We start from the raw sequence: 16,422 nt of genomic DNA on the forward strand, positions 1-16,422 counted from the left end.
CCAGAAGAGATCTCTCTCTCCCCCGTCTGTTTGCAAGGGGGCGGGGCAGTTTACACACACGCAGCTGCTACATGCAGCAACACACGGAGGAGATGGTGGAGAGAAGCGCTCCAAGGTGTGGTTACATGTTACCCGTCTTGAGGTGGACAATGCTCGTCACCAAAAGTGTTTAGCATGTAAGGGCGGTAACACGAGCAATTTGTCTAAACATTTAGCAAAAGTGCACCACATTCAGACGGAGGAATGCACCGGGTTCGACTGTCTTTCTCGTAGCTCTGTAGCCCCATCCACGAGTAACGTTTCCACGTCAGTTGTTATGTATGCTAGCAGCAACACACGGAGTTAACTACATTATACAAACATGGGTTAATGATTAGACTTAGTAACTGAGTTATTTATTTTGTTAAAGTTTCAGCTATTCTGTTTACAGTTCTGTCATCACATTATTTAATACGATTTGTTAAAACATTGTTGTTTCTTTTGATGTGAAATATTATTTATTTAATTCAAATAAAAAGCAATGTTAATTTTGTTCACAATTTGTTCAGTTAATTTAATAATATATGTATTTTTGAATCAAGTATTCATCTTTATTGTCTTCATTGTTAGTTTCCACATGCCTAAAACAACCTCAAACTAAATCTAAAAGTTGATGGCTAAATAAGAGCGTTTGAGAAATTGTGCAAGGCACACAGCAGTAGTCCGAATAGTCGATTAATCGTTTCATTAATCTATAGATTAATCGATAATCAAATTAGTCGTTTGTTGCAGCCCTATTGTAGTTATCCCATGTAAAAATAAAACGTGTTATTCAGCAACACTTGCAATTTGGGATTTTATTTTTAGTTGGTAGACCTCGGTTAGCTGTTCATTTCAAAAGTAGCTCACCAGCCAAAAAAGTGTGGGCACCCCTGCCCTAAACACAGAAACACACCGCTTTCATAAATAACACACTTGTTCTGCAATAATATGTTTTATGTTTCCTGTAATTTTTGTTAGGAAAGGACATGCCTGAAAGACACAACATTTTTCCTTATCTGAGGGTCAAGAAGAACATCCAAGAGGAACATTAAAAGCTGATGTTATGAGATTTTAAGAACAGTACAGGACATTCACTAAGAAACTACTTTTATTGTGAAAACCCAGTCAGCTGATTTAATGCAGCTATTTCCACATCTACACTCCATCAGCTGATTATTTCTATTTGCCTCACTTTATGAGCTTCACATCACTTGTGCCTTGTACCGCAGAGTTTGCAACGTCACAAATAAATGGGGCCAATCTTCAGTCAGATGTGAATGTTTAATCTCACATTTTCAGTAAGAATAATGGACGAAAGAAGTGCAAATACAAATACAATTTATTGAAATGTGAACCAAAACTTAATCAAATGTTTTAAATAAAAAGCACATATGGACAGAAGGTGTAAACCTATTAAATGTATACGTAAACACATTTAGTCAAATAAAGTGACAGACTAGGCCTGTGCAGTTGGTATCAGCTATGCCCAGCATGGGCTCCTCCATCAGGCCTGGTCCTCCTCGCAGAGGAAAGACCCTCAGTCCTCTCCAAACCAACAGACAGGACGTCCATCACACAGAGGTTTCTCCCTGAAGTCTCAGCAGCTCTCTGGACACCACGCTGTCTCAATCCGTTCATCACACTTTTTTTCGTGTTGCACAGCACGATTTTAAAAGCAATGTATTTCTATTGGTAGTTTTTCCCCTTTTTTTTCGTGTTGCACAGCACGATTTTAAAAGCAATGTATTTCTGTTGGTAGTCTCACGGCATTACGTGTTATAGGAAGACCGGAAGCTGTGTGGTTCATAAAAACATGTTCTAACTCAATATCAAGCCACGATTATTGCTTTTATTTAAAATCGTATCATTTCGGACTTTTGTTGCTGTCCGTGAGGAAAATAAATGGGGCTCATTTTTCCTTCTAATTTGTTATTCTTTTCAAAATAACACACTGTTATTTAGTCAACAATAACACACAATTATCCTTGTTTTTATTTATTTGTTTAATTCTATAATCTCTGGCTTTTTTGCCGTCCTTCAGGAACTGAATTTCAAAATAAAAATAACCGGAAACAGACGTAGGCCTATAAGGGACATTTCGAGCATCATCGAGTTTAGGATGGCCGAAGACACTACACTACCCATAATCCCCAGCTATCGTTTAGGACTACAGTCCCCGTGATTAAACTTCAAGTCGGGATTGGATGTTGGAGTGGCAGTGCGCCAAGGTTACGGAATCGAAACTGGATCGAACGCCGCCCCCCACAACAATTAGAAGTTGCCAGTATTAAACACCAATTATTAACCAATTAAAATGAACCGATTAAACATCTCTCTGACACAGTTTAAACGCATTTCAAGTGGAAGAATTGTTCGTGTCTCCTCTTCGTGTCTCGGGAAGCTGGAAGCTGTATTATTTAAAAAAAATAAAAAGATATTTTTTTTAACCATAACGGGTACTTTACACAACATTGAGTCAAACTTATCCGTGTTTTAATCCTTGTTTTATTTATGTTAAATTGTTGTTGTCGGTTAATTTTCCATTTTATTTATTTTGGTTTAAGATATCATTATTTTTTATTTATTATTATCATGTTAGATGTTTAAACTTTTCTGCATTTTATAAGTCAATATACACTTTTTGGTTTTTGTCCGTAGGCTACTTAGGTTATTAAAGAGTTATCGTGTCAAAATATAGGAAATGTATTAATATTTTATTGTATAATCGGTACAGGAAATTACATCATTCAGAGCACCACCTATTGGCCAAAGACGCTGCCACCGGCATTGCGATCCATCCTCTGACAAAGTAAGTTGGGTCACTAAAGTCTGATACATGTTTTGCTTAGATTTAATAATTGGGGCTTTTTTTAAGCCTTTACTCGCATGGTTCATCATCAGTACTGAACTGTTCTAAGTCTGAGAAATGCTTTCGCCATAATCAGCAAAGCAACATTAATGTGAAATTATTCTTGCGGGCGGCTAGCTAGCTAGCTCACGTTCAACATAAGCTTAAACTAGTTTAGCTACATTTATATCAGCTCATAAGTGGTGTGTGAAAAATATTTGTCTTAATTACGGCTACATACGTCGGTGTTAAAGTGTGAGTTATACGTTATCTTAATTGCTTTTGTTTTCCACATGACAGCACTAACGCTACAAAAAAGATGTAGGGTCTACAAAAAAGACATGTCCCTTCTGTCAGAACATTTTATTTTGTGCACAGAAGATCTGTGGACATTGTCTTAAGGAGCAGCCAAAAAAGCCGCGCCTTGAGAAGAAGCTCAAGAGGTTTGATGAGAAGCGAGGGGGTTGGGTGTCAGGGCGGAAGAAGAACCACAACATTGCTTCCATCAAGGATGAACCCATTGTCTTTGTATGTACACTTTTTACTGTATGTTATGGCCCGGACACACCAAGCTGACACCAAAGAACTGACACAGACGGACCCTGACTGTTTGCCAATATATTGGGCCAGGATCAAGTTGAATGTTGTTTTTATATACATTTATTTCTTAATGATGTTTGTATCTTATTAACCAATATACACTTTGATATCAACTTCAAATATAGATATTATTGCAAAGGTATTATTTAATATTCTCTTTTCTTTCAATTTTAAAACTACTCTTATCTTAACTTTCAGAGCCAAGGGACACTATTTTAATTTACCTACACATTTAAATAAACAGAGCACTTCCTTCACTTCCATGTTGTGTTCCATTCTTGCTTATGTGCACACTTTTAGACCTTAAAGGTAGGGTATGTAAGTTTGACAAACCGGCTCGAGATCGCTAGAATTTGAAAATACACAACCGGAGAAAATCTGCCACTTCCTTATAGAGCCCCTCCTCCAACACACACGAACGCGCACATGACCAATGAGGGCACGAGATAGGTTTGTGCACAGATGGAAGGCTGACAGGCAGGTAGGTCATCGAGTTACTTTATCCGGGCCGGCTCAGATGATTGGTCGTGCTTTTTACAGTATTACGGCTTCCACAGATGACATTTTTTTATGGATTTTTTGTCAAAGCACTTAAGATATTCATTGCTATCGGGATGTTAAGAGCATTCCATGGAATATAACAAAAAGTGTATCTCGAGCCGGTTTTTCAAACTTACCTACCCCACCTTTAATAAGACTACATAATTGTATGTTACTACTCTATATTACTCTTACGACTGCAGCCACAACATACGGGAACGTTTTACATCGTAGCACGCAATTTCAATTTCAACAGTGTCAAGCTATGCTTGGTTTGTGTTACATTTTTAATTATGCAATAGTCATTGTAAGTGTTAACTTTTAATTGTTGAGTGGTCACACATTTGTATCTTATTGTACTTTAACTTTAAGATTATCAGGGTTTGAACTGGGACTCAGGATACTGATTTATTTGTATTTTGTGTTTGTCTATAAAATATTTTCTGCTTCTACTGTGTAACCCTTCCTGGTAAATACATGATTCTGCAAAAGCTTAACTCAGCATCTAGGTTTATGAATGGCATACAACTAGATGCTGTCATCAGTAATGTTATTATATAGTTGTTGTTGATGTTTCCTTTCCATTTCTTTAAACAGTAAATATATTATTTTGTCATTACAGCTTGAGAAACTCCATGCCATTGGCTTTAAACCAGTGCTGCTTCTTGGCAAGGACGTCAAATTTGAAATCCTAACCCCTCGCTGCACACTGACCGCCTATGCCCAGGATTACCTTGACAAGATAGGCACTTTTTATGAGTACCTTTGTGAAGGCGAGATGCTTGCACACGATATCTTCACAGTTCACAGTATTGTGTACACAAAAGGTTTGTATCAATGGAGAGCTTGACATTTCCTTATAACCAACACAGTTATATGGAATGAGTTTGGATCAACTCATTTAATAAAGTCAGTTAAGTTAACAACAACTTACAGCGACTGTTTTAAATCCATCCAAATCTTGTGGGACAACAACTTGATCCAGTATTTAGCCTTTGATACAGCCAGAAAGCAGTCATTCGAGCCATTTATTTTGGTTTGGCAAACTATATTTTTGTGAGACAACTAACACACATCCTTTCTACCTGTTAACTGTCACTATTTTTAGCTGCAAAGTATTACAAAAGTTGAAAGTAATTGCAAAATATTTAGGGTTATGGACTACGTTTGACTGTTTATTATTTTAGCAAACTACATACAATAAATACATTTTTAAACACTGAGTATGTAGCCTAATGAAACATGGCTTACTCTGCAGAGGGGACTTGTGGACATATGAAGCTCAGCGCAAGTTCAGGCAGGAAGACCTATCACTTTGTATTGCGCGTCATGGCAATACTCGCTCCCTTCACTAAAGGATAGGGAGCGCCACTCCTCAGCTAACCTATCACTTCCCTCCATTCACAAGCCTAATCATCGCACCTGTTAATCCCTCTATATATGCTCTCCCCTTTTCCATCAGCTGTCTTCCAGGTGTCAACGCGCAAGCAGCAGCAGGGCTTCGTCCCAGCTCCAGGTATATATTCATCAGCTCCGCAGTCTTGCGGATTAAGCTACAGGCGGCGTTCCCCAGTTGGCTAGCGGTTCTAGCCGGCCACCCCGCAAACCCGGACGCGGAAGAAAAAGACAAGGATACTGGGCTCCACGGAAGTTCCTCCGGCTTCATGGAAATGGGCTACGTCAGGCAAACAATTGACGCACGCCTTCAGTCTCTCGAGAGGGCATCACTGGCATTAGGGCCGCTCAAATGCGGCGCTTCCGGCCTTCACGCGGAACGGGCCCTCATCGCTTGCGAAGCTTCACCCACTTCCGGCTTCAACCACAACCCCTCTTGCAGGCAGGCAGGGCTCAAGCTACATCTCATCGAAGCTACTTCTCCTCCCGGCTCAGTAGCAGCACTGGTCACTAAGTGCGTCTTAGGTGGCAAGCAGGTAGTGATGGCGAGATGAAGCCTTATGAAGCTTTGAAGCTTTTCCAGCAATTGGTTCGCAAAGGGTTCATCTCATGAGGTTTCATCATGGGCTTCATTTGAACATAAACCCCCTGTTGGTCAAAGCGTGTAAAACAGGCAAATTGGAAATCTCAACAGTGTGCTCTATCTCATACCGAGTTCCCAATGAGTAAAGCCTTAGAATAACTCTAAACAACGAACATAAAATCCTATTTTCATGTTAACAATATTGTTTTCATTCCAGTTGAACGATTGTGATTGAAAAGCCTATAGGAGGCTGGTAAACATTGCAAAGAGGGATTTGTATTCCTTAATATTGTTCATAAACTTAACCATGTTGTAGCCTGAGAAGGCTAAACCATATCAGCAATACATTTATTAACTGCATTATCTCATTTAGCTGTAGCTTCTATAAGCAAACCCTGTGGTCGTGGGTCGGCTGCTTTCCAGCTGAGCCACAGCCCAAACGCTGAATCTACCCAAAAACACTGGATATATCTAATCTGCTTTATTCATTTATTTATTCATGTTTTATTCCTACATTTATTTATGCTTGTATCTATTTATACTTATGACATTTTCCGACCTCTATATAAGTGAGGGTCTGAGCTCTTTTAATTCCATCGTGTCACCAGCGGACCCGGGTACAGGAGGGGTAATATGGTTCTTGTTATACATCCATGGGTATTATGAGCGTTGTGGCTCAACGGTTCAAATGAATCGCTTCCCGAAGCAGTCACGTGGTATCGACAGGCAGCGAGGTTCGTTTGTCATCGATGACGTCACTGGCCCAAAATGATACAAGCCTCGATACATGCTTCACAAAAAGATTGGGGATTACTCGACACACGCTCCGAAGCCTCGGCGCAATACGTAACATCACTACTAGCAGGTTCAACGCACAGCAAGCTCGCCTCCTTTCCCTGCGCCTCACCGCTAAAACAGGTAAGAAAAGAGAAGAAAGAAAAGAGAGAAAGGAAAGAAGTAGAAAAGAAAAAGAAAGAGAAAAGCAAAAGAAGAGAAGAACGAAGAAGAGAGAGAAAGAGAAGAAGAAAAAGGAGAGAGGAAAAAAGAGAAAATATCGTTGCCTTTAGTTTAGGGTTAAGGTGAGTTCCAGGCAGTGTCGGGTGTAACGCGTTACAGCATGGAGTTATGCAGTTCGGGTAACTACTACCCGTCACAATGCTCAGTAAGTACCGCAGTTTCAAGCTTCACACAGCCACGGATGCTGCCCATCCGTGGTTTTTGGGGGTTTCTTTCAGGGAGAAAGAGATGTTCATGTAAGATGATAGAAGACAGTCTAATCACCCAACCAGCACATCAGCATCTACGTCTCACCGTGGCGTAATTAAACTGCTAATTAAGCTAGTCCTATATCAGGGCTCGACAGTAACGGTTGCCAGGTTGCCATTGGCAACCATTCAGAAAAATGTCAACCACTTCTTGGACTTTGGTTGCCATCAGCGGCAACCAGTTTTTAACATAAGAAATAAGGACAGCAAAACGTGCACCCCAAAATAGATAAATGTTCATATTTGTTTAAGAGTGATATTTAATTGTTGTGACCAGTCGGAACCTGATACTTAAATTGCACGTGCATTGGCGTGATTACGGAGCCAGAAAGCGATGCGCGTTTACTCGCGTTCGCGGTGCGCCGTTTGTTTTACGACAAATGGCGAAGCAAAAATAAGTTGGTTGACTGTTTGGTAAAAAGTTCAGCCAACACCTCAACTTCTCAAATGAATATTCAAGTGATTCAACTGATGGAGCGTAAGGTAAAACCCGAACGAAAAACAAAGAGGAATGTTTTCCATTCACTTCCGGTAAAAGTTCCTTTAAAATAAGAGTCCCGATCTTATTACTACAAAATAAAAGTGCAAAACGAAACTTTACCATAGAAAAATGGCTGCATTAAATTATAATCACTTCTATAAAAGGTAACACATTTTAAATATAGTTAGACATATTAAAGGTAATTTACAGCATCAATAATTAATATCAAATGTTTACCTGTGGATGGTTTTCATTTATTTAACATTAGAAATGTATTAGTCTGGCCAATGCAAGACTTCAATGCTGAAGGGCCAATGGGTCTATGGTGGGGGTCAGCACAAAGGTCAAGAAAACCCACATTGGAAAGGGAGACAACGGATGATCAAGAAACTAGTGACTTGCTCAATTCATTTGTGAGGGATCTATGAAGAACAGGACAACAGCAGCACTACTGGTATTTTGTATACCAGCAATTGAGGGTGGACAAGTTTACTACCACTTAGGTTCAAATAAGTGCGTTAATTACTTATTGTAAAGCATTTGAACATTCTTGTGTCACATGTTCATTCTTAAGTTGATGTATAACTGTATAGCATCTTAATTATTTAAAATATAAGGTATCTTAAAAAAGGGCAACCGTATTTTCAGTTTTGGCAACCAAAAGCGGATGCCTGGTTGCCAGCCTGACAACCACTTTTAAAAGTTAGCGTTGAGCCCTGCCTATATCATGGTTCATGTCTCAGTATTTACCTAGCAATATTATTTCATGCTGCTCATATTGCACTCATATATTGGTTTCATGCTCACATGTCTTATGTTAAGCAGGGTATGATATTCATGCATCATTGTACTCAAGCTAACAGCCGCATTACATTGTCTACATCTCCCTCTTCGCCGGGCATCGGCTTGTGCCGGCTATCCAAGATCTCTCCTGCTTACCTCTGGTAAACATGCATATAACTGGTGGTGGTGTCTTAAGAGCATTTCAGGGCTCGTTCAGGATAGGTGCAGCAAACCTGCCGCAATCAAGGTAATTGTTCCTCTTCCCTACAACAACCGCTTCTCATCCTACATTCGTCCGAACCTCAGTGCCGTGCTGGCTATCCAAAGGTCTCTCCAACCTTCAAATTGGTACGTATGCATATAACTGGTGGTGGTTCTTAGCATGTCAGCACGCATATTCGCCCCGCGGCTCATGTTTATCCTTGCATGTCTAACCCTGTACGTCCAGGTTGTAACCTTCGGGTCTGTATAAACTGTGTCCCTGCGAAGTCAGGTTGCCCCGTACGTCCGGGATGCCCTGTACGTCCGGGATGCCCCGTTCGTCCGGGATGCCACGTACGTCCGGGAAGCCCTGTATGTCCAGGACGCCCCGTATGTCCGGGATGCCCCGTACGTCCGGGATGCCCTGTATGTCCAGGACGCCCTGTATGTCCAGGATGCCCTGTGCGTCCAGGAAGCCCTGTACGTCCAGGCAGGATGCCTAGGAGGCATCAGCATGTCTAAATCCCCACATGTATTAACCTCTCTTTTCATACATAGATTTCCACTGCATCCCACAAGGTAAGATTTCATCACGTTCAGTACTTCATACTTTCACTTCTTTTGGGGGTTCATCGGAAACGGTTCTTCCCTTCCCGAATGACATCCTACAAAACCTGGGCCTAATCGCCAAACACCATTTCATTCACTTGTTATAAACTGTCATCATTATGTTTCATTTATATAATGTGACCCGATAATAAACATGTATTCCATACATCACGTCTCTCCTGATTGAAATTAAGCTCAGCGCAAGTTCAGGCAGGAAGACCTATCACTTTGTATTGCGCGTCATGGCAATACTCGCTCCCTTCACTAAAGGATAGGGAGCGCCACTCCTCAGCTAACCTATCACTTCCCTCCATTCACAAGCCTAATCATCGCACCTGTTAATCCCTCTATATATGCTCTCCCCTTTTCCATCAGCTGTCTTCCAGGTGTCAACGCGCAACCCTCCTCCACCCCTTCGCCTCCTGCTTCCAACTCAGGGCCAAGCTCAACCTTCTCCCTTCCAACCGGACCTAACCACTTATCACCACCACCAGTGTCTAGACCCAGGGGATTTGAGATTTGCAGCTTTTATATTTATAAAAGTCAAGAGTGTTTTCTGATATTTTCCTAAAATATTATTGTAGGTAACTTGTTGACATGTCATGCTTCTACAATATCTCAAAACACCTAATTGCACTTCTTGCATTTTTGGGAATAATAATTGTTCCAATAGGTAAATAATAATAACAACAATAGCTTAATCTAAATAACAATTTCACCTACAACTTCATAAATATGAAAGGAAAATGGGATACTTGGGTATGTGTATATCCTTAGGTACTCGGATATAAATAAATATTAAACGTTTAGAAAAATACAGTCTTTCATTCCTGAACAGACATGTGGTTACTATATGGTTATACCTTTTTTCACACAAAAATGCAAAGCAACAACAGGCTTACTTTACATTTGATAAATCACAAAATAAAACTCCTATGTGATTTGGTTTACACACAGAAAGGGTCTTACATTGTAGCGTTGGGCAGTAGGTTGATTACATCAAAATGATTTGGCTCATGTCCATATATTGTACGAGAGGTTGATATCATTAATATTGTGGTCTACCTAAAGCAATCCCTGACCATAGGGGTAAACTTCGAAGCAACTCATGCAACAACGTCATGCAGCATATTTAAACTTTATACTCAAGAACTGCATTTAGATACGACACTGTCCCATAATGAACATACGGGGAATAAACTTATGGTTTGGTTTTTGAATCAAAGTTAAATTCATTTAACGTTACAGCACAACATGTTAATATTTATCAAACTATTCCTTACACATAAAATATGGAGTCAATTATATAGGCAAGACAACAAAACACCTAGACTTCATAGATCAACCTCAATTAAATCGCAATAACAAAAAAATATCTGTACCTAACACCTATTGCATCATGTGATGCTGCATTTGTGGGATGTATTTTGAAACTTGAGTTTAAGCTTAACTTGGTGTACTGTATGTATATAGTAATATTTCTTCTTCAACCCACAGCTGTCAGGACAGGGTCCGTGAGGGACACAGTAGTTGGTCCTCGACGCAAAAAGAAAAAGTCAGTTATATTAACAGTGTTAAGTATTTTGACTGATTATAAACATTTGCATGAGTCGAATTGATTGGTATTCTAATAAATCTATCGACATGTACTTTAGCAAAGTGCATGTAAACGCAGTGATTGATGCTTCTTCAGTGAGTTAACAATGCTATATTGTGACTAATAACTATAACTGATACATTATCCAAAAATCCAAAGGGCTTTAATTGTCTAATTAGACAAAAATACATACAGTCATAGTTGATAAGGTGGTGATGAGAACGCTAGGCAGTAAAGGAAGCAGCAGTGCAGTATTTTCTTTGGTCATCTCAGGCTCAGCAGTGGTATGGCCATTCAAACAAGCATCCCATGTTAGGACTGAGAGCAGCTTGGTTCCATTTCAATGATGTATACAGTAACTTTTGACCAGTGATAACAGTGTGGTCACTTTTCATCGTGCAAGTCTGGTTGCTACTTAAGTGTTCATAGTTGTATTTATTTTATTTCTAATATGACTAATACTGTATGTGGAACCTGCTTTGAGGTTCACAGATTGCTCCTACCACACTCGCCTAGAAACTTTCCCCATCAGGAGTGTAATAAAAGAAAGAATGAGAAAGGTTAGACGGGAATAAAAGTAATGCATAGGGTGTGCTTTATGATTTACAAACTTCCAACACAATTGTTTGCTAAATAGCTAACATGCGTTTGGTCTTTCCGAAATTAGAGATTTGTTTTCTTCTCTTGATAGGGAAAAGCAGAAATGTTGGTGGAGTGGGAGCCCTGTCCAGTATGGTATATATCTTCCAGTTACTTGGCTTCATGTCATCTGATGTAATCCCATGTTGGAGAACAAACACATGATATTTAACAAATGCAAAACATCCAAATCTACCACCAGTCCTCTTATATATTTCACTGCTGTTATTCTGAAGCAGCTGAAGTAGTGTAGGAACAAATGATTGTTTAACTTCATTGTTGTTAATGTATGTGTTTTTGTTTATTTTTATTGTTTGTTAGAACATTTGTTTTCATTTCTATGTTCACTTTTTCTAAATGGTAAATGAAACATTTACTTATATAAATTGAGTTATAAGATGTTTGCTTCACACATGGTTTATGCTTTTCGGAAAGACGAAACCAGTAACTGTAACTAACATTATTCCATTCTGTTTTCAGTGGCAAGGAGTGGGCTCATTCCTGGCAGCCGAAGAATTCTCCGGGATAATGCATAAAAATAAAATCTGTTATTTGAACACCAGTTTTGTTTTTGCACGTTTGTTCTCTTATTTATATGCTCCATTTGAGTCATATTTAATGTTTCTATTAGAAATAAGATGAAAACCTCCACCAAAATGCATTTGACTTTTCAGGAAATTACAGTTGAAATACTACATGATTTCATTGTCAGTGATAGGAACACCATAACCTATCTTAAGCATATTCATTTGTGAAATCTGGTACTTTGCCATCCACTGCCTTATCTTATTTGTTTAACTTCCGAAGTATAACGCTTTGGAGGTAGGCTTGCATATAAAGCGTCTTTGGGTTTCAGAAAAGCGCTCTAAAAATAAAATGTATTATTATATCATTTAATTATAGGCCTAATGAAAATGATCCTGATCTGGATCACTGGTTTTGCTACTACATTTGAAAGCTTTTGGGGACAAATGCTTGAGATATTAAAATGGTAGTGATTACTTTGAATTTTCTTTTTCACTTATTGAAAACCACAACTCGAGTATCAGGATGGTCTTTATCCGGAAAGTTATCCACATGTCACGGCGACCCTTTGTCACGTCACAGATACGGTACCCGAACTCAGATCGCCACCCAAACGATACTGCCGTTGCTAAGGAGGCAAAAGTGCAAATTTGTATTTTATATTTTTTTTAAACACAGGGTTTGGTATCGGATCGCGCCCGATTGACGGATTTCTGAAAGGGAATGGAGCCTATACGGCCGTCAACGCAAGACAAGTCGAACGAGTCCACGCACACACGCCGGAAGAACTACAAATATGTCAGCTCTGTGTACTTCGTAACGATTGTTGGGCGCGTATCTAATGGGAATTGTAGTTTGTAGCACTGCTCTCATATCATTTCAATGGGTTAACTTTCTATTCTTCTGTGTTTTTGTATGTTTTGAGCTGAGGTGACAACTCAACATACAATGTTGATGAAATGAATGAAATGTGGTGATGATTCATGGTTTTTGTGTTAATGTAATAGCAGTTAAAACAGGACCGGTCAAATTTGACCGCGAACACCAAAGTAAGGGGGGGAAACGAATACAATAGGAGGGTTTTAATGTAACCATTGCTTATGACATTGATGATATTTTAAATCAAAAAACATATTCCCTAAAATGTGGAAGCTCTGGATGCCATATAAATGAATAGTTGATATTTTTTTAGGGCCACTACTTTGGCACTAGAGCACCTAGTGTTATCAAACGCATTTCAATGGTGAAACTATCCAAACATATTGCATATGACAACATTTTCCACTACGATGAAAGGCGTGTAAGCCAACAAACCTTATTCTGGTTCCATCATGGGTAAACCCACCCATCCTCTCCACCTGCAGCTGGAAAGACAGATAACCCCCCCCCCCCCCCTGGACAGACAGGAGCTCCTTCTCCAACAGACTGCTGCAGCTCTGCTGTCACAGGAACCGATACAGGAAAACACTCCTGCCCACTGCAATAACTCTGTACACAACACGTTCTCACTCCCAACCGGTCACATGTTGACGGACGGTCAACTCCTTGCAGTATCAATAATAATTCGGCTGACTTTTTTTGTTATTATTTAATTATTTATTAATGCTGCCCATTATGGGCACAAGCAATTTCCCCCCATTTATTAATTATATGTTTTAAATGTGAGTGTTTCCTATCCCCTAAACCTCCAGGGATGTACACAGTTTAATACTGGCAACTTCTTATTATGGGAAATATGAAAACGTCTTTTAAAACTACAATTCCCAGCAGAGACGTGCCATAGAACATGTTGCGAAACACACAATAGTGTGTAGTTACTACACAGTTACTACATTTGTAGTTCTGGGGGCGGGGTGGGGGAGGGGTTGGACCCGTTCAAATCCAGTTTTGGACAGTCTGCCGTGGTTCCATCCCATTTCAAAGTGCTGTTCGACGCTCGGCGTAACCCTCGGCGCACACTCAAACATCCAATCAGAGCTTGAGGACTATCACGGGGTTTGTCCATGGATGGGTTTGTCAAGCGAAGCGGAGAAAATACTTACTTCCGGGTGTAAAATTCTCTAAAGCAAATGAGCTGCTCCGACCCGGTCCTGACGGACTCCAACTTGTGTTTATTAATCAAACAAATAAATACACACAAGGATACTTATGTGTTGTTGAGTAAATAATAGTGTGTGGTTTAGAAAAGAATACAAAATTAGAAGGAAAAAACAATGAAACAATACAGATTTCAGTATTCTGAGCCCCTACTCTCCCCATAACCAGTGCTTGAATTGGGACGGTACTCACCGGTACGCAGTACCGGCACTTCTGATTTTTACCCATGTGGTACCGGCACTGCCGGTACTCAGTAAAATGCCGGTACTCAGCTGCCGGCAATATACGTATATATTGTGAACGCAACGCAGCGCAAATGTGGGTCTGACTCTGCCTCACAGAGGGTGACTGGCTGTCTACATGACGTGGCCTGCCGCATTGCCACTTTCATACAGATCATATTAATGCACTCGATTGGTCTCTGTGTGTCATTCAAGCTCGGGAGGGTGTGTGTTGTTGTATGTGTGGCGCGAGCGAGCGAGAAAGCGCGCGCACCGGTTACGTGTATTGTTGTTAGCATCTGGTGCTAGCTAGCTGCGCTAACGGATATAAGGAGCTGTTTCAACAACAAGGTGGAGGGAGGGTCAGACTGAGAGGCTGATAACTACAGCTCTGGTGAGGTAAATTACTCTCTGAGTCTTTAGATAGTTAACTTAGTTTAAGTTATCTCAGTGGGTCTCAAACGGTTCGGTCACCATTTATGTAAACACATATTTCCATTTGAGGGGGGTAGTGATTAGTAAAATATGCATGAATAATACAAACAAAATGTTAACTAGGTGAAAAAAGGTAAGATAAACTTGTTGAGAGCTAAAACTAGTCTTTGCTGTTGCCTCAAAGAGGAGCAGGGGGGAGAGGAGGGAGACAGGAGAGGCTGATTCAGGAGCCCAGACACACTCACAACTATAAATGAACCAAAAACAAATAAATAAACAAGTTTCAATGTTTTTTCATATTGGATATTGTATGTTATTGGTTATGGCCATGTACTTATGATTTTATGATTATTTAAATGTATACATTTTTGTTTCATATGGGTGTAGTCTCTTTATTTCCCCCTCAAAATGCACCAGATTGATGCATTTAAGTCCAACATTTTAAAAAAAATCTTACCGGGGGAGCATGCCCCCGGACCCCCCTATAGGATTTGAGGCCCGGCCCCACTGTTCCCAAATAGATTTTCAATTTTTTTTAAATAGTAACCCATCTCCATATGTTTCTTTTTGGGTAGTAGATTTAAACTAGAGGGCTATCACTTTGTGCAGCAACGCTATTGACAAATAAATCCAGCAAAATGGCTCAAAAAACTGGTAGTGGCCTCAGGGACGAGGAGTCATTTAACCAGCCAGTAGGAGTCAAGCTTTACTTTCTTTTATATCCATAAAGAAAAAGTAAATCTGTTTACAGTTGTTTCATTATGGATGTTGAGAGGTATCCATATATCTCTTCATTTTGCTCTCAAAGTGCACCAGATTGATGCATCTAACTTCAATATTTTAAAAAAATGCTCCCGGGGGAGCATGCCCCCGGACCCCCCTAGACTAGAGGGTGTCAGGTCCACTCCCCACTTATAATAAAAGTAGCACTTTACCACTGCACCCCCTCTAATCTCAGATGCACCCTGAGTCATTTTGTTTAAGTACAGTTAGCCTTTCTAAAATATACAGAAAAGAGACAAACCCACCAGCATTATAGGATATACCATGACTTTGTGCCAAATACTTGTTGCTGATTTAGAGTACTGGCACCTTTTTTATTCCAATTCAAGCACTGCCCATAACTGAGGGCAACAAAGGTCCTACATTATTCAATTAAAATAAAGAAGTAAAAACAATAAGTGTGGCTTGATATTGAGTATGAAAAAGGTTGATAAACGCTGTGAGAATGGATCTGCGGAGAGCATTTCGCCGCGATCCCAACGTGTCTATTACCAACGTTCAGGGAGCTCTATGCAAGTCGGTGACGGGGAGGGGCCCTGACCGTCCGTCAACATGTGACGGGTTGGGAGTGAGAACGTGTTGCTGTACAACAAATCACCTCTGGCTGGAAGAGAACTCTCTGCTCCATAGTTTCTCTCTTCACTGTACATTTGACATATTCAGTGTAATATTTAATATTCCATCTGTCACATAGTTATGTAAATATAATACCTTGCATATCTTGTTATTGCTCATTTGTAAATTCAACATGTATATTTTCTTCTTTATTTCTTGTCTTTTTATTTGTATTGTATAATGC

General features: G+C 39.9%; 1 protein-coding gene and 1 long non-coding RNA gene across 5 annotated transcripts in view; both read left to right on the forward strand.

Moving 5' to 3' along the window:
• slco4a1 (solute carrier organic anion transporter family, member 4A1) overlaps positions 1 to 2,506 on the forward strand; it is a 221,014-nt gene extending 218,508 nt beyond the window's left edge. For all 4 annotated transcript variants that reach the window (XM_079677700.1, XM_079677698.1, XM_079677697.1 and 1 more), the window contains one exon: positions 1,000 to 2,506. In XM_079677700.1, coding sequence (XP_079533826.1) covers positions 1,000 to 1,073 — 74 coding nt within the window. In that variant the 3' untranslated portion in view covers positions 1,074 to 2,506. The remainder of the gene's footprint in view (positions 1 to 999) is intronic.
• Positions 2,507 to 10,893: 8,387 nt separating this feature from the next.
• Positions 10,894 to 12,124, forward strand: LOC307035783. Its single transcript, XR_013807199.1, has 3 exons — positions 10,894 to 11,483; positions 11,615 to 11,658; positions 12,043 to 12,124. It is a non-coding gene; the product is annotated as an uncharacterized lncRNA (long non-coding RNA).
• Positions 12,125 to 16,422: the final 4,298 nt, after the last annotated feature.

This window comes from Notothenia rossii (genome assembly GCF_949606895.1).
Source record: "Notothenia rossii genome assembly, chromosome: 4".
Lineage (NCBI taxonomy): Eukaryota > Metazoa > Chordata > Actinopteri > Perciformes > Nototheniidae > Notothenia > Notothenia rossii.